The 20000-nt window shown below is 47.1% G+C and overlaps 1 protein-coding gene across 1 annotated transcript in view; it reads left to right on the plus strand.

The window, feature by feature from the left end:
• The window catches only part of LOC147021354 (regulation of nuclear pre-mRNA domain-containing protein 1B-like), an 85665-nt gene that overhangs the window by 55363 nt on the left and 10302 nt on the right, over window positions 1-20000 (plus strand). The window contains exons 3-5 of the mRNA XM_085891225.1: window positions 2501-2607; window positions 3130-3323; window positions 8487-8613. Of these exons, the coding sequence (XP_085747351.1) occupies window positions 2501-2607; window positions 3130-3323; window positions 8487-8613 (428 nt within the window). The remainder of the gene's footprint in view (window positions 1-2500; window positions 2608-3129; window positions 3324-8486; window positions 8614-20000) is intronic.

Consider the following 20000-nt stretch of genomic DNA (forward strand, 5'->3'; position numbering starts at 1 on the left):
GAGGCCTGCAGGTCACCAATGATGCAGCAGAGAGAGGAGTGGCACTGATACAAAAACTCCAAGCCCGAACCGAAGACGAGCAGCAGAAGCAGTTCCTCCTCAAAGTTGTTCATCATAACCGCAAGACCGTCAAGAGAACAAAGGCTGGAGTGACTACTAAGTTTCCTCCTGCTCCTTGAGCCCAACGATTTGATTGCCCTGATCTACTTGCATAATTGTTCTACATTTCTTTTTCATAATTTTTTTTGTTAATTTTCAGTTCAATAAACATTCGTTGCAATTTTTTGTCTTCTCCTCCATTTGATTTTTTCGAAGTTTCACTTGAAATGTGGAATCTTGTCCAACCGTGGGACCAGTAAATATTGATGAATCAAACCAAATATTTGCCTAAAATATTTATGGGTCATAAGAAACAAGGGGACACCCCTTCAGACAATTTTCAACAAATTTCATTTTTTTACCACCATGAGTGAAACACCCTAATATATATATATATATATATATATATATATATATATATATATATATATATATATATATATATATATATATATATATATATATATATATATATATTGTTGTGGTTGACGAAATTCGCAAACCACCATTCAGGTCCCTTAGGTGAGATATCTCTGTAAGTATATGTGTAGTTAGGCCCAAACCCATTGTTTAGAGGGAATAAATGTCATTCATGCGGGCTGCGACCCCTCTAGATAGCCGTTTTTCTTTTACTATCTTTATTTTGGACCAGCCGCCATTACTACCACCACCAACCACATCTCAACAGCCATCACACAACAACCACCAGCCGCAACGCCGCTTCACAACAACAACAACGCCAACAGCCACGACCTTTACCGTCACATCTCGCTCTCGCAACCATCGCATCACCGCCATTTCCGCGCCGCTTGTGGGCACCGATACTGGACTCGTGCAGGGCGCGCACCTAGCAGCGTGTGCAGAAACATCACAGCCTTTCCGAAGAAAACGGATCAAAAACGACTCACGCCCACTTCTGTTCCGTCCTATCGGCGAGCGTGGGGCGATTTGGCCCCGCCTCCAGGTGCGTTGGAGTAATATCGCTATATGCAAATTCATGGATCAAAAAGCATTCACGCCCACTTTTCCTCGGTCCAATGGGGAGCCAGCCAGAGGTGAAGGGTCGAAGGTAAAGGGTCGAAGGCGAAGGAGCGAGGCCCCGGGGGCTATAAAGGGCTGCGTTCGCTCGCCAAACGGGGCAGTTCGGAGTTGAGTTGGGAAGAAGAAGCAGAAGTAGTCAGTCAAGTGGAGTCGGTGGAGTTGGGAAGAGCCAGTCAGGAGAGGAGTCGGAGAAGGCGGTTGGACGGAGCTGTGGAGAGTTGGAGAGGTGGCGGCGGCGAAGGCGGTCGAGGGGGTGCTCGTGTCAGAGTCGGGGAGCTGCGGAGAGGAGAGGCCGGCAACGCGACCGAGGTCGTGGTGGAGACGCTCGTCGCGGGACCCGAGCCAGGGAGATATCCTCCTTCCCCCGAGCATCAACAACCCCCTCCTGTTTCCCCCCGCGCTGAGATAGTGCGAGAAGGGGGCCCCGTTCCCACCCCATACCAGACACTGTCCGCGAGGCCCGCGGAGTCGGGGCGCCACCGCCATTTTGCGGCTCATCATCAGACGGGTAGGCCCGACGCGGTCTCGGCCCCAGGCCCGTCTGCCCCCATCATCCTTGAGGGTGGTCCTTTTCTTTTGCTTTGAGTATATGTGTTGTCGGCGCCGTCTGTGAAGTAAAACTGTAGAAGTGTTGCCGTGTGCTCGGTAGTCGGTGGTATATCTGCATTGTGTTTTGCTTTTACATTTGCTTTTTGTGTATTATTGTGTGTTTCTTCTTTTTTTACATTTGCTTTTGGTGTAATTGTATATGTGTGCTTTCCGTTCATCGCGAAATAAATGTGCTTTATGTTGAACTGTTTTCCCGTTTCGCTTCGTCTTTTCCTTTATTGAATCTCCATCTTACTTCACGTAAAGGGTTGGTCGTGGGCTAAAACGCCCGATAATTAATCGAACCGTCGGGGTTGACGATAACACCGCTCGGTTATCCCGATAGTATGGAACGGGTCGCTTAAAGTGGCCCGTGTCCGAAGTCGACCTGCGGCGAGGTGCGATCGCCCGGTCTACCCTCCGTGTGGGTACTTAGGTAGGTCGAATTTGGCGAGCAACCCTATCCCACGCGGGGGGCCGATTGGCACGATCGTGGTGAGGCCGAAAGGCCCACCCGTGACTAGTTCCCGGCGTTAGTCCGAGAGGGTCACGACGGGATTGTCCGTCCGGTGGGCGACGTGCCGCGATTCGAGTTACGTGGCCGTTCGCACGCCGGCGGGCGCGAATCCGCAACAATATATATATATATATATATATATATTTAAAATTAGATCACAAACTGTGCAATTGTGGACATAAAACGTTATACTTTTTTCCCCCTTTTCTTTAATTTACTTTCAGTTGTTCTTGTGTTTATTTCCCTGTGGGGCAGAGGTGCAGATGATGGTGTGTGCCGATCATTGGAACGAGTGTTACAGATTTGGCAAGAACGTGCTGTATACGAGGCAGAATTTCTGGAGGAAATTCGACGTGCTGTCCGTAAGCCTAATCGCACCCCTCATCCTCATGTCATTGACTCGGACTGCAATGTGTGGCTTCATCGGAGCTTGGTTTGGTCGGCATTCCACTCGGTCAGCACTTGGTAGGTCATTCGGCTCCCATCCACCCTTGGCTCCCTCCATGCATGTCTGCAGGACCCCACGCCGGCACCTGCAGGATCTCTCAGCTCCCTCCAGGGTCTCTGTGCTGGCACCTACCCATAGTCCCCCCCCCCTCCGTCCCCCTACACTTTGCTTCCACCTGACCTCCCATAGGCCTTCCCTGCCAACATTCCCTAGGTTTTGATGTTTCTTAGGCATTGCAACTCTCATTGGATTTTCTTCATTGGTCTAGAACCAAAATTAATTTGGAAGAAAAACAAAATGATTGTTTCAAGTAACTTTATTGAAAGCATAAATGAGTTTTCGCTTAATTTTTAATCCATCACACTTTCGTGACACTATCGAGTTGTATTTTGTTTCTCCTACCAGCATCCCTTTGCATATCTCAATTTTTTTGCAGATGGTGATTGCAAGCCTGGGAATGTCACACCAAAAAGGCATGGAATGGTCGAAGAGACGATTGAGAAGGGAGATGAGCGAGGAAAAGACACTGGCACGGATAGAAAAGCAATGAAACGTAGCTTGGAACAAATGCAAAAACCAAAAGAGAAACAGAGAAAAGTGGAACAGCAACAGAACAACTGTAGTACCGAGGTGTGTTGGAAGTACACTTGTGATTTGCAAGATTTTCTCTCTTCGTGATTTAATTCAATCGAATGTTCCATGAACGAGCTTGTCAATAAATACCAAATACACGTTGAAGTGTATTTTTATGTACATTCCTTTTTTTGTGTGTGTCGAGTGAAATATTGTCTGCATTTCACAGATTTAATCGTGTGCGTCTCTGTGTGTCTATCTCTGTGTCAGTGTGTCTCCTCCATAACTCCAAAACAATGAAACCTAGCAGCCTGAAACGTTGCATGCTTACTAAGAAAACTCCAAGGAAGTGCAAGGGTGAAAATTGGATGTTTGGGTTAATTAAAATACCCCTTTTCAAGATAATTAACGGACTTATTTAATTATATCCTTTATCAGGCGATCATCGGCCAACTTGCTCTCTGGGGTCTTTAAAGATGCTCTTATTCTGGGTTACCTCACATGCATGCTCATGTCCTGGGTTACCTAAGCGGGGTGTGAAGCTGCCATGTTTTTTTGGCTTGCTCAACCATGCCTTGACTTGGAACAGGCCACAACGATTTTTTAACGATCGTTCACCCCCCCCCCCTTCACCACTTTCCTCGCTCATATTATCGAATGCCTATTCATCATAGCTACGAATCGCTGGCTATATTGCAATGCTTATAAATGCTTGGAGAGGCCAGCGTTCGTGGCTATATTTCATTTCCGCACATGCAATAACCTCGAGAATCTCTTAAAGTAAGTGGAATTACAAAATTTAAGCTCCAGAATTGGACTTAGCAGCAGTTTTGACTCTTGTTAAAGTGTTAATTTGTCCAATTCAGACATATTTGACATTTCGGGCATCTCCGGGAAGTGTATCTTTAATATGACAGTTTGGTGATTGTTGATCACTTGCCAAGTGAGCCGTTTCTTATCATCCGTTTTATTGGAATGCTTAAGCCACTTGGCAAGCGCTCTACAATAATCGCATTGTCATTGAATACTATATTGATAGACTTGAACAAAGTTCAGGAGCCACTTGCCTGTGTTGGCCATGTGTTGCTCTGTGGTGCGAATAGGGGGTGGCTGGCTTGCTGAAAATGTGAAAATTTATTTTCCACAACCTCTCCCCTTTTTGTGCATTTTCCCATTATACGACCCGTCACTTAGGCAGAGAAAATAACAATAATGAAACGTTTCATTTTTAAAAGTTTCTTCAACTGTTTGGTGGATTTCTTGGTGAAGCCACTTGGCGTGCGTTCTTCAAGCTTCAATGATCACTGGTTTGAGACTAGAGGTAGGAAGGCAAAATAAATTGTATGATCACAATGAGTAAAAAATATTTTCACTTCTAATGAAGTAATGAATTGCCACATCACGGCAGGAAAGCCGAGAGGTACGCATGCTCATTCTGTGTAGCCTGGGTTTGAATCCCAACCCAGCTAAAAACTGTCAACCCGGTGTTTTACTGGCAGGGTGATTCATCAGTGTGTGTGTGTGTGTGTGCTGTATCTCGGATGGACGTTAAATTTGGCGTCTCATCTACCAGAATCGCTCTCCCCCTCTCCTCTCCCTCTCTCTCTCCCACCAAACCCTACCTCCCCTCCCCCCTCTCTCACCCCTCTCCCTCTTTCTGACCACTCCCTCCCCCCCCCTTTCCTCTCCCCTCCCTCTTTCCACTCCTCCATCTCTCTCACCCACCCCTTCACCCTCTGTTGAGGGGACTGTAGCATGCACGAATCAGATTCGGAGTGAGCCGACCAGAGGGGTGCAAGCTCCATGTACGAGCATGAGCATGCATGCAAGCAGACCTTCGCCAGGTATATGGCGTGAGTATTAAATGCTCCCACCCCAGGTCTCTAAAGTATCCACTGTTGTGTGCGTGCGTGGGTGTTCTCTGTTTTGGTAAGGGCGGTCACAAATCATGGACCAAGGTATCAAGTTTTGTTCAAAGGGCTCTTTTGAGGATCGTCACTGAGCCCCGGACGGCTTCCAACTGCAGTTTGTTTGTAGTAATATTCCCTGGGATGTTTTTTTAAGATCTCTGTATGGTTCTTCTTCATCATTCCCGTTGCTTCAATGATCACTGGTAAAATTTTGGATTTCTGACAACTTTCAGGGTCTTTTCACTTCATTTTTGAGTTCTTGGTCATTGCTGGGTACTAAAGTGTGTGTGTGTGTGTGTGTGTGTGTGTGTGTGTGTGTGTGTGTGTGTGTGTGTGTGTGTGTGTGTGTGTGTGTGTGTGTGTGTGTGTGTGTGTGTGTGTGTGTGTGTGTGTGTGTGTGTGTGTTCGTTCGGTCATGAAGCATAACATATCATTCTCGTTGCTAACCCTCCCTCCCCCCCCTCACCTTTCTCTCTCCCCCGCTCTCCCCACCTAATAAAATGCAGCACTCTCCTCCCATGTCTCTTTTCGTCTGTCTGTTCTCTCTCTCTCTCTCTCTCTCTCTCTCTCTCTCTCTCTCTCTCTCTCTCTCTCTCTCTCTCTCTCTCTCTCTCTCTCTCTCTCTCTCTCTGTCTCTCTGTCTCTCTGTCTCTCTGTCTCTCTGTCTCTCTGTCTCTCTGTCTCTCTGTCTCTCTGTCTCTCTGTCTCTCTGTCTCTCTGTCTCTCTGTCTCTCTCTCTGTCTCTCTCTCTCTCTGTCTCTCTGTCTCCCTGTCTCTCTGTCTCTCTGTCCCTCTGTCTCTCTGTCTCTCTGTCTCTCTGTCACTCTGTCACTCTGTCTCTGTCACTCTGTCTCTCTGTCTCTGTCTCTCTGTCTCTGTCTCTCTGTCTCTGTCTCTGTTTCTCTGTCTCTGTCTCTCTCTCTCTCTCTCTCTCTCTGTCTCTGTTTCTCTGTCTCTCTGTCTCTCTCTCTCTCTCTCTCTCTCTCTCTCTCTCTCTCTCTCTCTCTCTCTCTCTCTCTCTCTCTCTCTCTCTCTCTCTGTCTCTGTCTCTGTCTCTGTCTCTGTCTCTGTCTCTGTCTCTGTCTCTGTCTCTGTCTCTGTCTCTGTCTCTGTCTCTCTGTGTCTCTATCTGTCTGTGTCTCTATCTGTCTCTCTGTGTCTCCCTGTCTCTGTCTCTCTGTCTGTCTCTATCTCTATCTCGCTCTGTGTGTCTCTGTCTCTCTGTGTGTTTCTGTCTCTGTCTCTATCTCGCTCTGTGTCTCTCTGTCTCTCTGTCTCTCTATTTCTATTTTTCTTTTTCTCTTTCTCTGTGTCTCTTTCCCTCTCTCTCCCCCTCCCCTTCATCATGTGTCTCTCTTCCATCCTCCTCTCTCCCTCCACTCCCCCCTCTCCCTCCCTTCCTCTTTCTCCTCCCACCTTTAATACCCCTGTCAGCAAAGCGATGGATTGTATTTGCTAGTTTTAAATAATAGATCATAGCCATGTATTTAATACTCGTTTTTAATTTTAAATAAAACGTTTTTAGGAACTTTTAGTCGATGTTTAATGGGATTCGTTTTTCATTCGTTTTTGAAATGTGAGTTTTTTATTTCATTGCGAGGGGAAGTGAAGGCAATTTGAGGGGAGGGGAAGGGATGGGTAATAAAACGCACCCAAACAGCAACGTTTCCTTTTAACCACGAGGTTCGATATAAAACCAGGCGGGAGCATTTAAAACCCACGCTATCTATCTGGCAAAAGCCTGCCTGCATGCATGCTCGCACATGCAGCGACCTTTGCACCCTACCGGTCAACTCCATCCGAATCCGATTCGTACATGCTACCCTATGGGGAAGCAGTTTTAAATTCAAAACTAAACCGTCAGTTCTTAATAGTCCCCTTAACAGAGGGCGAAGGGAGGGGGGAGAAGAGAAGAGGGGTGGGGGGGGGATTCCGGCAGATGAGTCGTCCATCGAAGACGGCATGCATATTGATGAATCACTCTGCCTGTGAAACACCAGGAAAACAGTTTATAGCTGGGTCACGATCCAAACCCTGACTAGACAGCTTGGAGCGAGCGTGCGTACCTCTCGGCTATCCTCCCATGATGTGGTGATTCATTGCTTTGTCACAACTGAAAACATTTTTTACTCATTGTAATCATATAAATTTTTGCCTTCCTTACTCCGGTATCGAACTCCGGTATCATCGTCGAAGCTTGAAGTGTGTGTCAAGTGGTTTAATCAAGTACTCCAACAAAGCGGTTGAAGAAACTTTTAAAAACGAATCATTTAATTTTTTTTCCATTTGTATTTATCTATGCTGAAGTGATGGGTCGTATAATGAAAGAAGATCGTACAAATAGGGGAAATGTGTAAAATAAAATTGCATATTTTCAGTGAGCCAGCCAACGTCCAATGCACCGCATGACAGTGGGGCCAACGCAGGCGAGTGGCCCCTGAATTATTTAATTGTCATGTTGTTTATATGAAGTCATTAATGAACAGCCATTGAAGATTGGTTTATTGATCCAAGCTTTTGTGTCACCCCATTAAGATGGTTGGAGTATTTTTTTTTGTGTGTGTGTGTGTGTGTGTTTGTGTATACATAGTCAAGGCTCGTGGAAGAACTCAAACACAAAATGGATCAGGACACAACATAACAAAAGGAACAGCAGAAGGAGAAGGGGGATATGCCAACAGCAGGGCCGAGGGAGAAAATATGTGGAGATGGACAAACGACGGATGTGGGTAACGATGAGGGGTAGGGGAGAATGCAAGAGGTGGACAAGATGGATCCAGAAGCAAAACTTTTGGAGGGGTAGCAGGTGGTTTAACCGGTGTAGCACATATCATGGTTTTGGATGGGGGATGATTTTAGATAGTGGTGAACAATTTTCTTGAAGACCTGGAGAGAAGGATGAGATTCAAGAGAGTGTGAAAGTTGGTTCCACAGGCAGGAAAAAAAGAGGAACAAATGATTGAAGATGAGCAGTGGTTCTAGATTTTTGCAGTTTCATGAGAAGGTGGTTGTTGGTGGACTGCGTACGTGCTGCAGATAACGGGGCGGGGGTGGGGGGGGCAGCCCAGAGGGGATAGCAGTATTCCATCAAGCTGCAGATGAAAGTCTTGTAGGTGAATAGGAGTTCAGATGTGCGAAGGAAGGACTTTGCACGGCAGATGCCCAGTCGGCGACTGCCTTTGGAGGCCAACTTTTCATTTTTAATTTGAGGCTCACAATACTTTCTTTATAATTAGGGGGTTGTGATTTTGGTTAGTCTGTCTGCTTAGATTCACTTTTTCTTATATGTAGTATTCTTTGTTTCTACCAGACTGAAGAGCTTCTCCATGCCCTCACAGACCTGGAACAAGCTGCGTCAAGTGATGCTGCAGTTTGTAAACGGATTGCCACACTTCCCCTTGAGGTCCAGGACACGACACAGTTGTCCAGGGTGACCGGTAAGAGACCAGATGTTTAAGGATTAGGGAAGAATCATTTATATTATAGTTCTTCAGTATCCAATCGACAACTCAGCAAATCCGGACCGGAGAAGTCATCACCGAGGTGCCGCGAGATGGTGCGATCAGAGTGCCGGAGAAATACAAATATTTGTACGAAGATTAATCTTGTGTTGAGAAAACAAAGTTGGCTAATTCTGGCTGCAAAGTTAGTTGGACAAAGTTTGAGTGCTTGTATTACGATGTGTCAGGTGTTCATTTTTATTTCGGAGTAGTGAACTGGGACAAAATGTAATGTTCTCCGAGCCAGTGCTGATAATGATCCTGTAGCTTGTTTTAAATTCTGTAACTCAATCTGATAACAAACATGTTGAAAAACTATTTACATTCGTAATTTATCTGAAAGATAGTCTCAAATTAATTCAAATAATATGCACAAAACAGCTCATTAATATTCATGACCCTAGAAGTATGATAAGCAGTGATGTGTTGTAAGGGTTAGGGAGGAATTAACACCTGTATTGTTTTGATGGACTGCCAGTTTTGCTAACTACCATAGTTGATCTAGCTTTGCCTTGTACTCCAAATAGACTTATCTATGAATGAAGGAAAGAACATTTGCAAATTTGACTTGAAGTCCACATCGACTTGGAGGCCAAAAAATATGGTGTGTTTATTTGCACACATGTATACAATATACATACATATGCACATCCCTAACTTGATGGAGCAAGGCACAGGTCAAGTCCCATAACAGCAAATGCTGCAAGATATGTTAACAAGCGTCCTCTGCCACATAAACGCATTGTGTTTGCCCTGCTGTTCACCAGTTAGGAGGTGAGGTTTCAGTCAGGAAGGATAAATTAAACAAAAAGAGCAACTCTGACCCGAGATGCAACATGACACTGCTGTCATGCACAGAATTTATACCAACACATCACCTCCAAACTAGCATGGCTGTTACACTCCCTCTAATTTGCTGTTATGAGAGTCTGCCTGTGCCTTGCCCTTTGAGGATAATTTAGGGGGTTGGATTTATACTTGTCTAACTTGGAATGGTTACAAATAGATGATTGGGCAGTATGCCATCCTGACAAGCCCATAATAAGAGTGAAATTTGGATCTGCAGCTCTGCATTTAATTATTTGTCACCATAAATCTTTATTATTACTTTTTCTCTCAAAGACCTGAGTGCCACACAGAGGCCATCCTCGTTTGGAAGTGATGTGTTATTGTTATGGTCGTCATAGTTGCCTGGTTCAAATCCAAAAGGTTGCCATGTGACCATAACGGTCAACCGCTTTGGGGTCCTCCTTAAGAGTTAAAAATTAAGCATTAAAACTTATTAAACTTATTAAGTTTTAAAAGCCTTGTACATTACTTTGAAGGGTAAATCCTTCAATAGTACTAAATCCAAATTTGTATATAAAGTTGAAAAATCAAAAACTTCCACTGACTTGATATTGAGGTGTCTAATTCTATGTAAGAACTCGAAAGAAGAATTAATACTCCAGAAAGTGGTAATACCAGAATTCTTCTCAACTGATAAACAATATTTCCTGAACTGTTCTCTAACATGTCATGTCTGTGTGCATGATGTCAACATCATGTTGCATTCGGTGTCAAAGTTGCTGGTTTTGAATATATGTATATTGTTGCGGGCCGGCGGGGTCGGGTGAGAAGAAAACTCGGTGGGGGAAGCTACGTCGATTCCCACCAGACTCCCCGGCATTGTAGGCCGTCGCTCACGGATAATTCCGTGACGCGGCGGGTCGCTTAACCGACCGTGGATTCCAATAACTCAACCGCGTGACCTAGGGTCCTCCCATCTATAATCGGGTTACCTAATTAATGACGTGGTTTAACTACCGGGGAATCACGCCCTCAGTACGCCTTGTCCGAACTGGATCACTACCGGATCGGATCACCTTTCCGGATCGGATGCAGCTGAGCGACACTGTCAAGGATGTACCGACGAAAGTAGGAACGGATCTTTGGGAATAAAGACCCGGCTAAACTTAGATTCGGACCATGCTGGACCAATGGGGGAAAAGACAAAGGCAAGCTGGGAACATTCCTAATGACAATTATTTATTAACAGCAAGCGAGGAAAAGCACGTGGCACAACAAAGATTTATTGGGTATGTAATGCAGGGAAAGAGGCGAGAGGTGTGGGGTGCGACAATAATACAAGTAACTTACTAAAGCAGACACAGTGCAGACTTGATGCGAGATTATTAACAGTAACAACAATAAGGATCTTCCACAGGCTTACTTAACAGACAGGCGCCAGCACACTCAGACACACACACACACAGAAAAAGAAACCCCAATGAAAAGGGACTTTTGCAGCCAGGGACGGATGGGAGTTGAGGTTATAGCTTTCAGTACCTGGGCGTTTCGGGGGGGGGGATGCTCCGTGGTGTGGTACCCAACAATAGTCGTGTTGTTCTGGCCGCGGCCGCACGTGTGGCGATCGTGTTACGAAGGAGGAGCTTGAGTGGAGAAGGGCGTAGTCCAGAGGGCAAGGGTGGAGCAGGAGACGGGACCAGGCAGGAGGCGGTTCGTCAAAGTCGTGTGGGCGGAGACAAGAGGCAGGAACACTCCGCATGAAGAACACCCACACCGAACACAACACTTCCCCTCACGGAGGACTTCTCCATATTTTATAGAGCTCGGGGGAGGGGCCATGCCGAATCCGACGTCATCGCCCGAGTCGGCATTCTGACTGGCCCCGACCCCTCACGTGGTCCGCCAGCCTGGGCCGGGTTTCGGGCAGACGCTGGTACAGTCCACCCACCTAGGTGCTAAAGCATACGTGACTCGGTGCACATGTCTGGTTGCGGGTAGACGGTGGAAGCTCAAAGCGCTAGTCCAGCCCAAAGCGCACATCGTGGATTTTGCCTCAGAAAAGAAAAAGAGTTGGGATGAAATAAAAAAGGAAAAATGATTTAATAACCCAACTATTAGCCCATCACAACATAGCGCACTCCCTTGTCTTCCCACGAAACAAAAGGAAGGGGTCTACACGTATATTAATGGCATAACTGTTTCGGGACACCTATCTGTTGTATGCAAGCGGTTCCGAGAACCGCAATGCTACCCCCTCCCTTTTGCTTGACTCGACCCGAGTCGTTAACATTCGTGTGGCATGCAGGTGTAGGTTCCCCAAGTACATTTTACCTACGGATCCCTGAGTGCGACATTTTGAATACCCATCCCAAAAATAAATAACCTAGTGCGTTGCGTAACTAAACTAACGGACTCATACGGACAACTTAACTACATTGCCGGAACTAAACAATCAAACAGGTGGGTTAGAACGATATCTCTCTCTTCTTCTTTCGGCTGCTCCCGTTAGGGGTCGCCACAGCGGATCATCCGTATGATCCGCATAGTGATTTGGCACATGTTTTATGCCGGATGCCCTTCCTGACGCAACCCTGGTCGCCTCTTACGACACAGGGATATGGTACACCTATTTTAACTGGGGTATACACCGGCCCAGTATACTGGTACTCATTTCGCCGACCTCGGAAGGATGACAGGCTGAGTCAACCCCCTGGTGTATTAATTCAGTGGCCCAACGGGGCTTGAACTCAGGACCTTTTGGATCCCAAGCTGCTGCCCTAACCACTGCGCCAACACCAGGCTCGTGGGTTAGAACGATATACATTTCTAATATTTACATTACCCATGGCCCAGGACCTGTGATTTAAGGAGAGAGCAATAAAGGCAACATTCGGGGATGAGTGCAGCAGCAGGCAATCGATGATCAGGCGTCTTCAGGGCCCTCAATGGTCCTTTGTTTGTTGTTTTTATTTATTTATTTATTTATTCTCTGGCTGCTGGAGGTAACTCACCCTAACACGGCAGGCCACACGCCGTCTCACAGTCCATATGAACTGGCCTTTATACAACAAGGAGATATTTGGCCGGGCTGCGCAAATGCAGTCCCCATAAATGCGGCTGCCTGCAGGACAGTCCTTGCAAACACTTTCACAAAGATGGATCTGGCACACATGGTAAAGTTGAGTGACATGGTAAGGAAAATATAAGCATGGGCAGGTATGGCAAATGGAATCAATGCAAAGGCAGAAAAAGGCATGGCAAATGCAGACTAGGTAAGGTGCAACAGTACAACAGGTCGGCACATGAAGCTGGCCGGCTTCGGTGTGGTTTCGTGAGGTTGTGGAGGGAGTGTAGTGGCGTTGGCCCGTCCGAAGACGGGCTCGGTCTTACCCTACGGTCTCCCCCCCCAACCTATTGCCGATGCCTGTCCTTGTCTATACCCATCCCCATTAGCTTGTAACAAAAAAACAACTACATTTAGACTTTTTATTTTATTTTATTACGTGTGTCCCGAACCTCTTTTTTGTCTTTGTTCTGCTAACCTGTCCTGACTGTCTATTCCCAATCCCAAAGATCCCTTTTGAAAGGATTGAGGAAGAGACAAGTGAATCTGTCTCAAGACTCAATGCAGCCTCAAAATAGCTCCCACAGGTTTCAGAAATTTCCAAGGCGAGTCCAGCAGCCGAGGAACAGCGAAGGGATGGATGGTGCGAAGGGGTACACGTTTCCTATCTATCCTAGCACTTATTAAACGTTGATCTATCCCCGGGGCTTTTCAACATGCCTGTCTCTTAAACTATCGGTTCTAGCAACCACGATTCCCGTCGCCTGTGTTGGTGTTCATTATTAATTTGGGCCTGACCTGCAAAGTTTCTCCCGTGCTCTCACACAATTTCATGGCTGGGCATTGTGGCTCCACTGGCAGGTCTACCCACCTGCCGAATTCGATTTTCGGCACTCCCTGGTCACTGAGGCTGTCTCCGAGCCTACCTACTCCTTATGAACGTGGGGAATGCCCTTCCTGGCATTTTCCCCGTTGATGCCCACGTGGCATTTTGGCGCTCCGGGTCCCTTTCCCGTGGTACCCATGCCTATTACACTAACTCGGTCTCTTGGACCCGTGGCCTACTCTGGCTGACTACTTCGGTGTCCGGGGTGCCCTCTACTCAGTACGCATATTTCACCAGCCATGCTCCCAGCCAGTCAATAGTCTCCTGCACCCAACAAAAAGATTTTGTGCCTTTGTTCAACACCAACAACCAAACGACCTCCTTTTGGTTAATTTAACTAACCCACTAACTTTTATTACACTAACCCCGGGTTCCCTTGGGTGGGATTCACTCCTCCCCCCAATCATTCATTCACACCATGCATTCCACATTCACTCCATTCACACTCGGGCCCGCTGACCCACATTCACTCACCGTATTTTTTTTCAATTCACTCCAACACTCTGATAACTACGTTCCCCGTCATCCCTTATTCTGATGCACGTTCCATTTAATTCTACGTAGCTAATCTAGGTCCCCACAACACGTTCCATGTCTGTCCATGTCTCCAAATCCATTCTAAATTCTATCCATTCTAAATTTCCCTGACAATATCTGCTGCTCTTCCTTCGCTCCAATTGGTTCTTCTGACCACGTCCTTGTTAAAGTGGACATCTCTCTGGCTGTCATCAGAGAACCACCTCACCGCCGTCGAGTCTGGCATTTCACTCAAGCCGACTGGCAGGGTCTCCGAGCAGCCATCAAACTTACAGACTGGTCTCCTATCACTACTTTCTCAAACATCAACTCATCCTGGGAATTCTTTCAAAGAAACTTGCTCTCCCTCATGCACAGATTTATCCCCTCTCGTGTTCAGTTGTCTTACCCTTCCTCCCGCCCTTGGTTTACTGAAGCTTGTGGCGAGGCAGTTGTCCTGAAACAACTTGCCTTTGCCTCATGGAAAGCAAACCCAACTGAGGAGCAATCTCAGTTCTTTCCACAAAGCTCGGAACAAGTGTGTATCTACCCTCAGGAGAGCCAGAAAACAACATCTTTCTCATCTCAAGTCTGAACTCTCAGACCTCTCTCCCCTCCTCAAAATCCTGGTGGCGTTTAATCAAATCTGTTTCTGGTGTATGTTCCCCCTCCATCCCCTCCCTTACCTCAAATGGCCGCACTGCTGATTCCACACGTGATAAAGCTGAATGTCTAAACTCGGTGTTTGCAGCTAAATCTTGTGTCCCAAACCCATCACTATCTCTACCCACTTTACCCAGTCGCACCCAACTGTCCCTGGACTCTGTATCCTTTTCTCCTGACAAGGTGGAGAGCTTGCTTTCAAACCTCGAGTCAGATTCTGCAACCGGTCCAGACGGCATCAGCCCACGTGTCCTCAAAGCCTGCTCTTCTGCTCTTGCTCACCCTCTCTCTGTTCTATTCACCCTCTCATTTTCCCAAGGTCATCTGCCATCTGCTTGGAAATCTGCTAACATCACTGCCCTGCATAAAAAAGGTGCAAAAACAGATCCCTGTAACTACAGACCAATCAGCCTTCTCTCCCAATCATCAGCAAGGTTATGGAATCCATCATTGCTTCAGACATGAAATCCTTCCTCTTCTCCAATGGCTTGATTTCCAATCATCAATTTGGTTTCAGACCAGGTCACTCTACCCTGGATATGCTGCTACTGCTCTCCCATCAATGGATGGAGGTCCTCAATGCCAGACAGGAAATCCGAGCCGTATCCCTGGACATATCACGTGCTTTTGACACAGTCTGGCACCCTGCCCTACTCACCAAACTCTCTTCCCATGGTATTCAAGGCCATCTCCACTCATGGCTCGCAGACTTCCTCTCCTGTCGCACCTAACGTGTGGCCCTAAATGGAGTTCTTTCATCCCCTCTTCCTGTGCAGGCTGGAGTTCCTCAAGGTAGCGTTCTGGGCCCTGTTCTTTTTCTGGTTTTCATCAATGATCTCTCGGACTCTCTGGAAAATCCTCTATTTCTCTTTGCCGATGACTCCACCCTCTGCCGTACCATCTGTCATCCCTCAGACCGGCAAGCAGCAGCTTCTTCGCTCACTGCAGATCTGGATAAAATCACAAACTGGTCCAACACGTGGAACATGTCTTTCAATCCACACAAATCTCACACTCTCACTATGTCTCTTCGAAAGGACCGTTTACAAAACCCCCCATCCACTTTCTCAACAATCCACTGGAAGAAGTCTTTTCTTTCAAGCTTCTGGGTCTCACTATCTGCCATGACCTTTCCTGGGAAAGTCACATTTCCAACCTTGCCTCAAAGCCAGTCGCCGACTGAGGAATCCTCCGTCGTGCAAAGTCCTTCCTCGGCCCTCTTGAGCTCCTGACTACTTACAAAGCTTTTGTCCGTAGCCTGATGGAGTACTGCTCTCCCCCTCTGGGCTGGTGCTCCTGCCTCCCACCTTTCTCGACTTCACGCTGTCGAAACCAGGGCTTTTAAGATCATTGGCATCTCCCGCAATGAAGCTGAGTCTTTGGGCCTCTCACTCAATCACCGCAGGTTGGTCGGTGGTCTTTCTGTCTTCTACCGACTCCTCTCCAGCCTTGCCCCCCTGCTCTCTCTGCGATTTGTCCCAACCACATTTCCACAGGGCGCTCAAGGTCCGCCAACAACCCCTTCTGGTAAAACTACCAAAATCACGAATCACTGCTCATCTTCACTCTTTCATTCCTCTTTTTTTCCCGCCTTTGGAATAAACTTCCTCACTCTATTCTTTTCCCATTCTTCCCTCCAGGCTTTCAAAACAGCTGTTCACCACCACCTCTTATCTTCCCCCATCCAAATCCTCGATCTTTTCTACCCCGATAATCCACCCATGCCCACTTCCTTCAATTCTCCTGCTTTCCTTCCTGAAAGTCCCTGTAATGTCCATCTTCTCCTCGCCATGTTCCCCGTCCCATCCCCATCCCTCTCCCTTCCACAGTTCACCTGTGTCTGTTCCCCAATGTTTTGTCCCTTCCACTCCCACCCCTCTTGTCTCATGCCTCCTTGCTGTGAGTTGTGTGTTAGCTCTCATACGAGCCTCGACCAAGGTATACAAAAAAAAAAAAAAAAAAAAAAAAAAAAAAAATACTAAATTCCCCCTAACTCGTTTTACCAGGCCCCATGGAGGACTGCTCATGCCCCATGAGGCATGTCTATCTAACGCTAAACCCTTCCCTAACTAATGCTCCTTTGCCCCTGTGAAGATGTTAGCTACATCCTGGCCGGGCATCGTCTCCTCGTGGCAAGGCTCGACGAGCCTTGCGTCTCCGGGGCGGCGGTTTACAGTACATTCGTCCCTTTCGTTTGGCCGATACATGAGAGCGTAACGTCGCCCTATTAACCGCATTAACTGCTCGCCTTCGGGCTATCCCCCACATGAACCACTGTGCGCCACTCACTTGCCCTTCGTGCAGCGAGATCCCACTCCTGACACCAAACTTGTGGGCCGGCGGGGTCGGGTGAGAAGACCACTCAGTGGGGGAAGCTACGTCGATTCCCACCAGACTCCCCGGAATTGTAGGCCGTCGCTCACGGATAAATCCGTGACTCGGCGGGTCGCTTAACTGACCGTGGACGCCAATAACTCAACCGCGTGACCTAGTGTCCTCCCGTCTATAATCGGGTTACCTAATTAATCACGTGGTTTAACTACCGGGGAACCACACCCTCGGTACGCCTTGTCCGAACCGGATCACTCTACCAGATCGGATCACCTTTCCGGATTGGATACAGCCGAGCAACACTGCCAAGGATGTACCGGCTAAAGTAGGAACGGATCGTTGGAATAAACACCTGGCTAAACTTCGATTTGAACCATGCTGGACCAATGGGGGAAAAGACAAAGGTGAGCTGGGAACATTCCTAATGACAATTATTTATTAACAGCAAGCGAGGAAAAGCATGTGGAACAACAAAGATTTATTAGGTATGTAACGCAGGGAAAGAGGAGAGAGGTGTGGGGTGCGACAATAATACAATCAACTTACTAAAGCAGACACAGTGCAGACTTAATGCGAGATTATTAACAGTAACAACAATAAGGATCTTCTACAGGCCTACTTAACAGACAGACACCAGCACACTCAGACACACACACACACACACACACACACACACACACACACACACACACACACACACACACACACACACACACACACACACAGAAAAAGAAACCCCAATGAAAAGGGACTTTTGCAGCCAGGGAGGGAAGGGAGTTGAAGTTATAGCTTTTGATACCTGGGCGTTTTGGGGGGGGGGGGTGTGGTCCGTGGTGTGGTACCCGACATTAGTCGCGTTGTTCTGGCCACAGCTGCACGTGTGGAGATCGTGTTCCGAAGGAGGAGCTTGAGTGGAGAGGGGCGGATTCCAGAGGGCGAGGGTGGAGCAGAAGGCGGGAACAGGCAGGAGGCGGTTCGTCGGGGTCGTGTAGGCGGAGACAAGAAGCAGGAACACTGCGTGAAGAACACCCACACCGAACACAACACTTCCCCTCACAGAGGACTTCTCCGTGTTTTATAGAGCCCGGAGCTCGGTGGAAGGGCCATGCCGAATCCGACGTCATCGCCCGAGTCGGCGTTCTGACTGGCCCCGACCACTCACGTGGTCCGCCAGCCTGGACCGGGTTTCAGGCAGACGCCGGTGCAGTGCGCCTACCTGGGTGCTAAAGCGTACGTGACTCGCCACACATGTCTGGTTTCGGGTAGACGGTGGAAGCTCAAAGTGCTAGTCCAGCCCAAAGCGCACGTCACAGATTTTGCTCAGAAAATAAAAAGAATAGGGATGAAATAAAAAGGGAAAAATAAACCGTATTTTGCCAAAAGGTGACCACGTGTGACTTCTTTAAGGTCACACTGAGGTGAACAGAGCTGCTATCCACCAGGAGCGACTCCTTGAGGAATATCTGCCTACGAGAGATTCCGATGAGAATCGTTCTACAGAGTAACCATGAAAAATATGCTTTTGCCTCGTAACGTCACCAAATGACGTCATAATGTCTCAAGCTTGACATATCTAGAAAGCACTCATCGAGGTGTTCAATTTGAAGTACTACACGATATGGTTCCTAAAACTTGAAAATTTGACCTTGGGGTCAAATGTGTTTGACCTGAGGCGCTAACCATGACTGTCAAGGCCAATCGCCACCAAAAATTAATCAGCTGAGCGCCAGACCATGAACTCAATTCCCATGAAGTTTGAAGACGATCCGATCAAAATTACTCAAAAAATAAGGGTTTCGTCGACTCCCCTGATTTGCGACAAAGTGACCTTGACCTTTGACCTTGACCTTCAAAATTTTATTCGCTGAAAGGGACCTCTATAGGCCTCTGATCTGCGAAGTTACAAAAATTTCCGATGGTAACTGTGCTCTGCAGAATTTTTTATACGTGATTACAGACAAAAAAACAAACAAAAAAAAAAACATACAAGCTGACTAACATATCTTGCAAAAACTTCGTTTTGGCAAGATAATGATTTAATAACCTTACTAATCGCCCATCGCAACACACTCCCTTGGCTTCCCACTAAACACAAGGAAGCGGTCTATCTACTTGTATATTAATGGCATAACTGTCTCGGGACACATATCTGTTGTATGCATGCGGTTCCGAGAATCGCAACGATATATGTATATGTATATGTATTTGTAACAATATATATATATATATATATATATATATATATATATATATATATATATATATATATATATATATATATATATATATATATATATATATTGTTACGGCTGTGGAAATTCGCAGAACACCATAAAGGTCCGTAGTTCAGTTAGATCGATAAGTCTGTGTTCAGTTAGATTTCCCCACCGTTGATTAATGGGTTTTATTTGTGTCACAGGGCTGTGATCCTTTGAGATAGTGTTTTTCTTTTCCTATCGTTATTTTACAACAACCAACATCGCTCCCAAATAACCACAACGCCAACCACGACACCATCACCAACCACATTTGAACCACCAACCACAACAACCACGATCAACACCAACCATGATCGCCTCAAACCACAATCACCTAACCACCTTCCCCGCTACACCAACTGCCGATCCCCTTCTCCACACGCCAAACCACGGCCCTCTCCGCTAATGTAAACCGTCTCGATGAAGCGAAGGAAACAAAGGAACATCGATGGCGCGTGGATTTTCCCGCCTGATTCTCCCGCCTGTTTTCCCCGCGCTTTGGTGGGGGGAGGTGCGATTTGAGCCAGAGGTCAAAGGTGAAAAAGGTGGGGGCCTGATTTTGGGGGAATGAATCTCCCTGGACCTGTGCCAAGAATGATTCTCTCGGCCCCCGTGAGGCGTGCGAGGAGGGGGACGAGAGGGCACGCCCCTTTTCTGGAAGCTTCCTGCAGGAGCTGGAAGGTGGGCGGAGCGATAAAAGGGGAGGGCGAGGCGTTGGAACGGAGGGATATAAGGTCACGCAGGACGCCAGCTCGGGGCCTCCTTCTCCTTTGTGTGTGTTTTTCGTCGGGGACTTTGTTTTGTCTTCTTCTTCGTG

The sequence above is a fragment of the Eptatretus burgeri genome, chromosome 8, assembly GCF_056783735.1.
Source record: "Eptatretus burgeri isolate ZD-2024b chromosome 8, Ebu_testis_v1, whole genome shotgun sequence".
Classification (NCBI taxonomy): domain Eukaryota; kingdom Metazoa; phylum Chordata; class Myxini; order Myxiniformes; family Myxinidae; genus Eptatretus; species Eptatretus burgeri.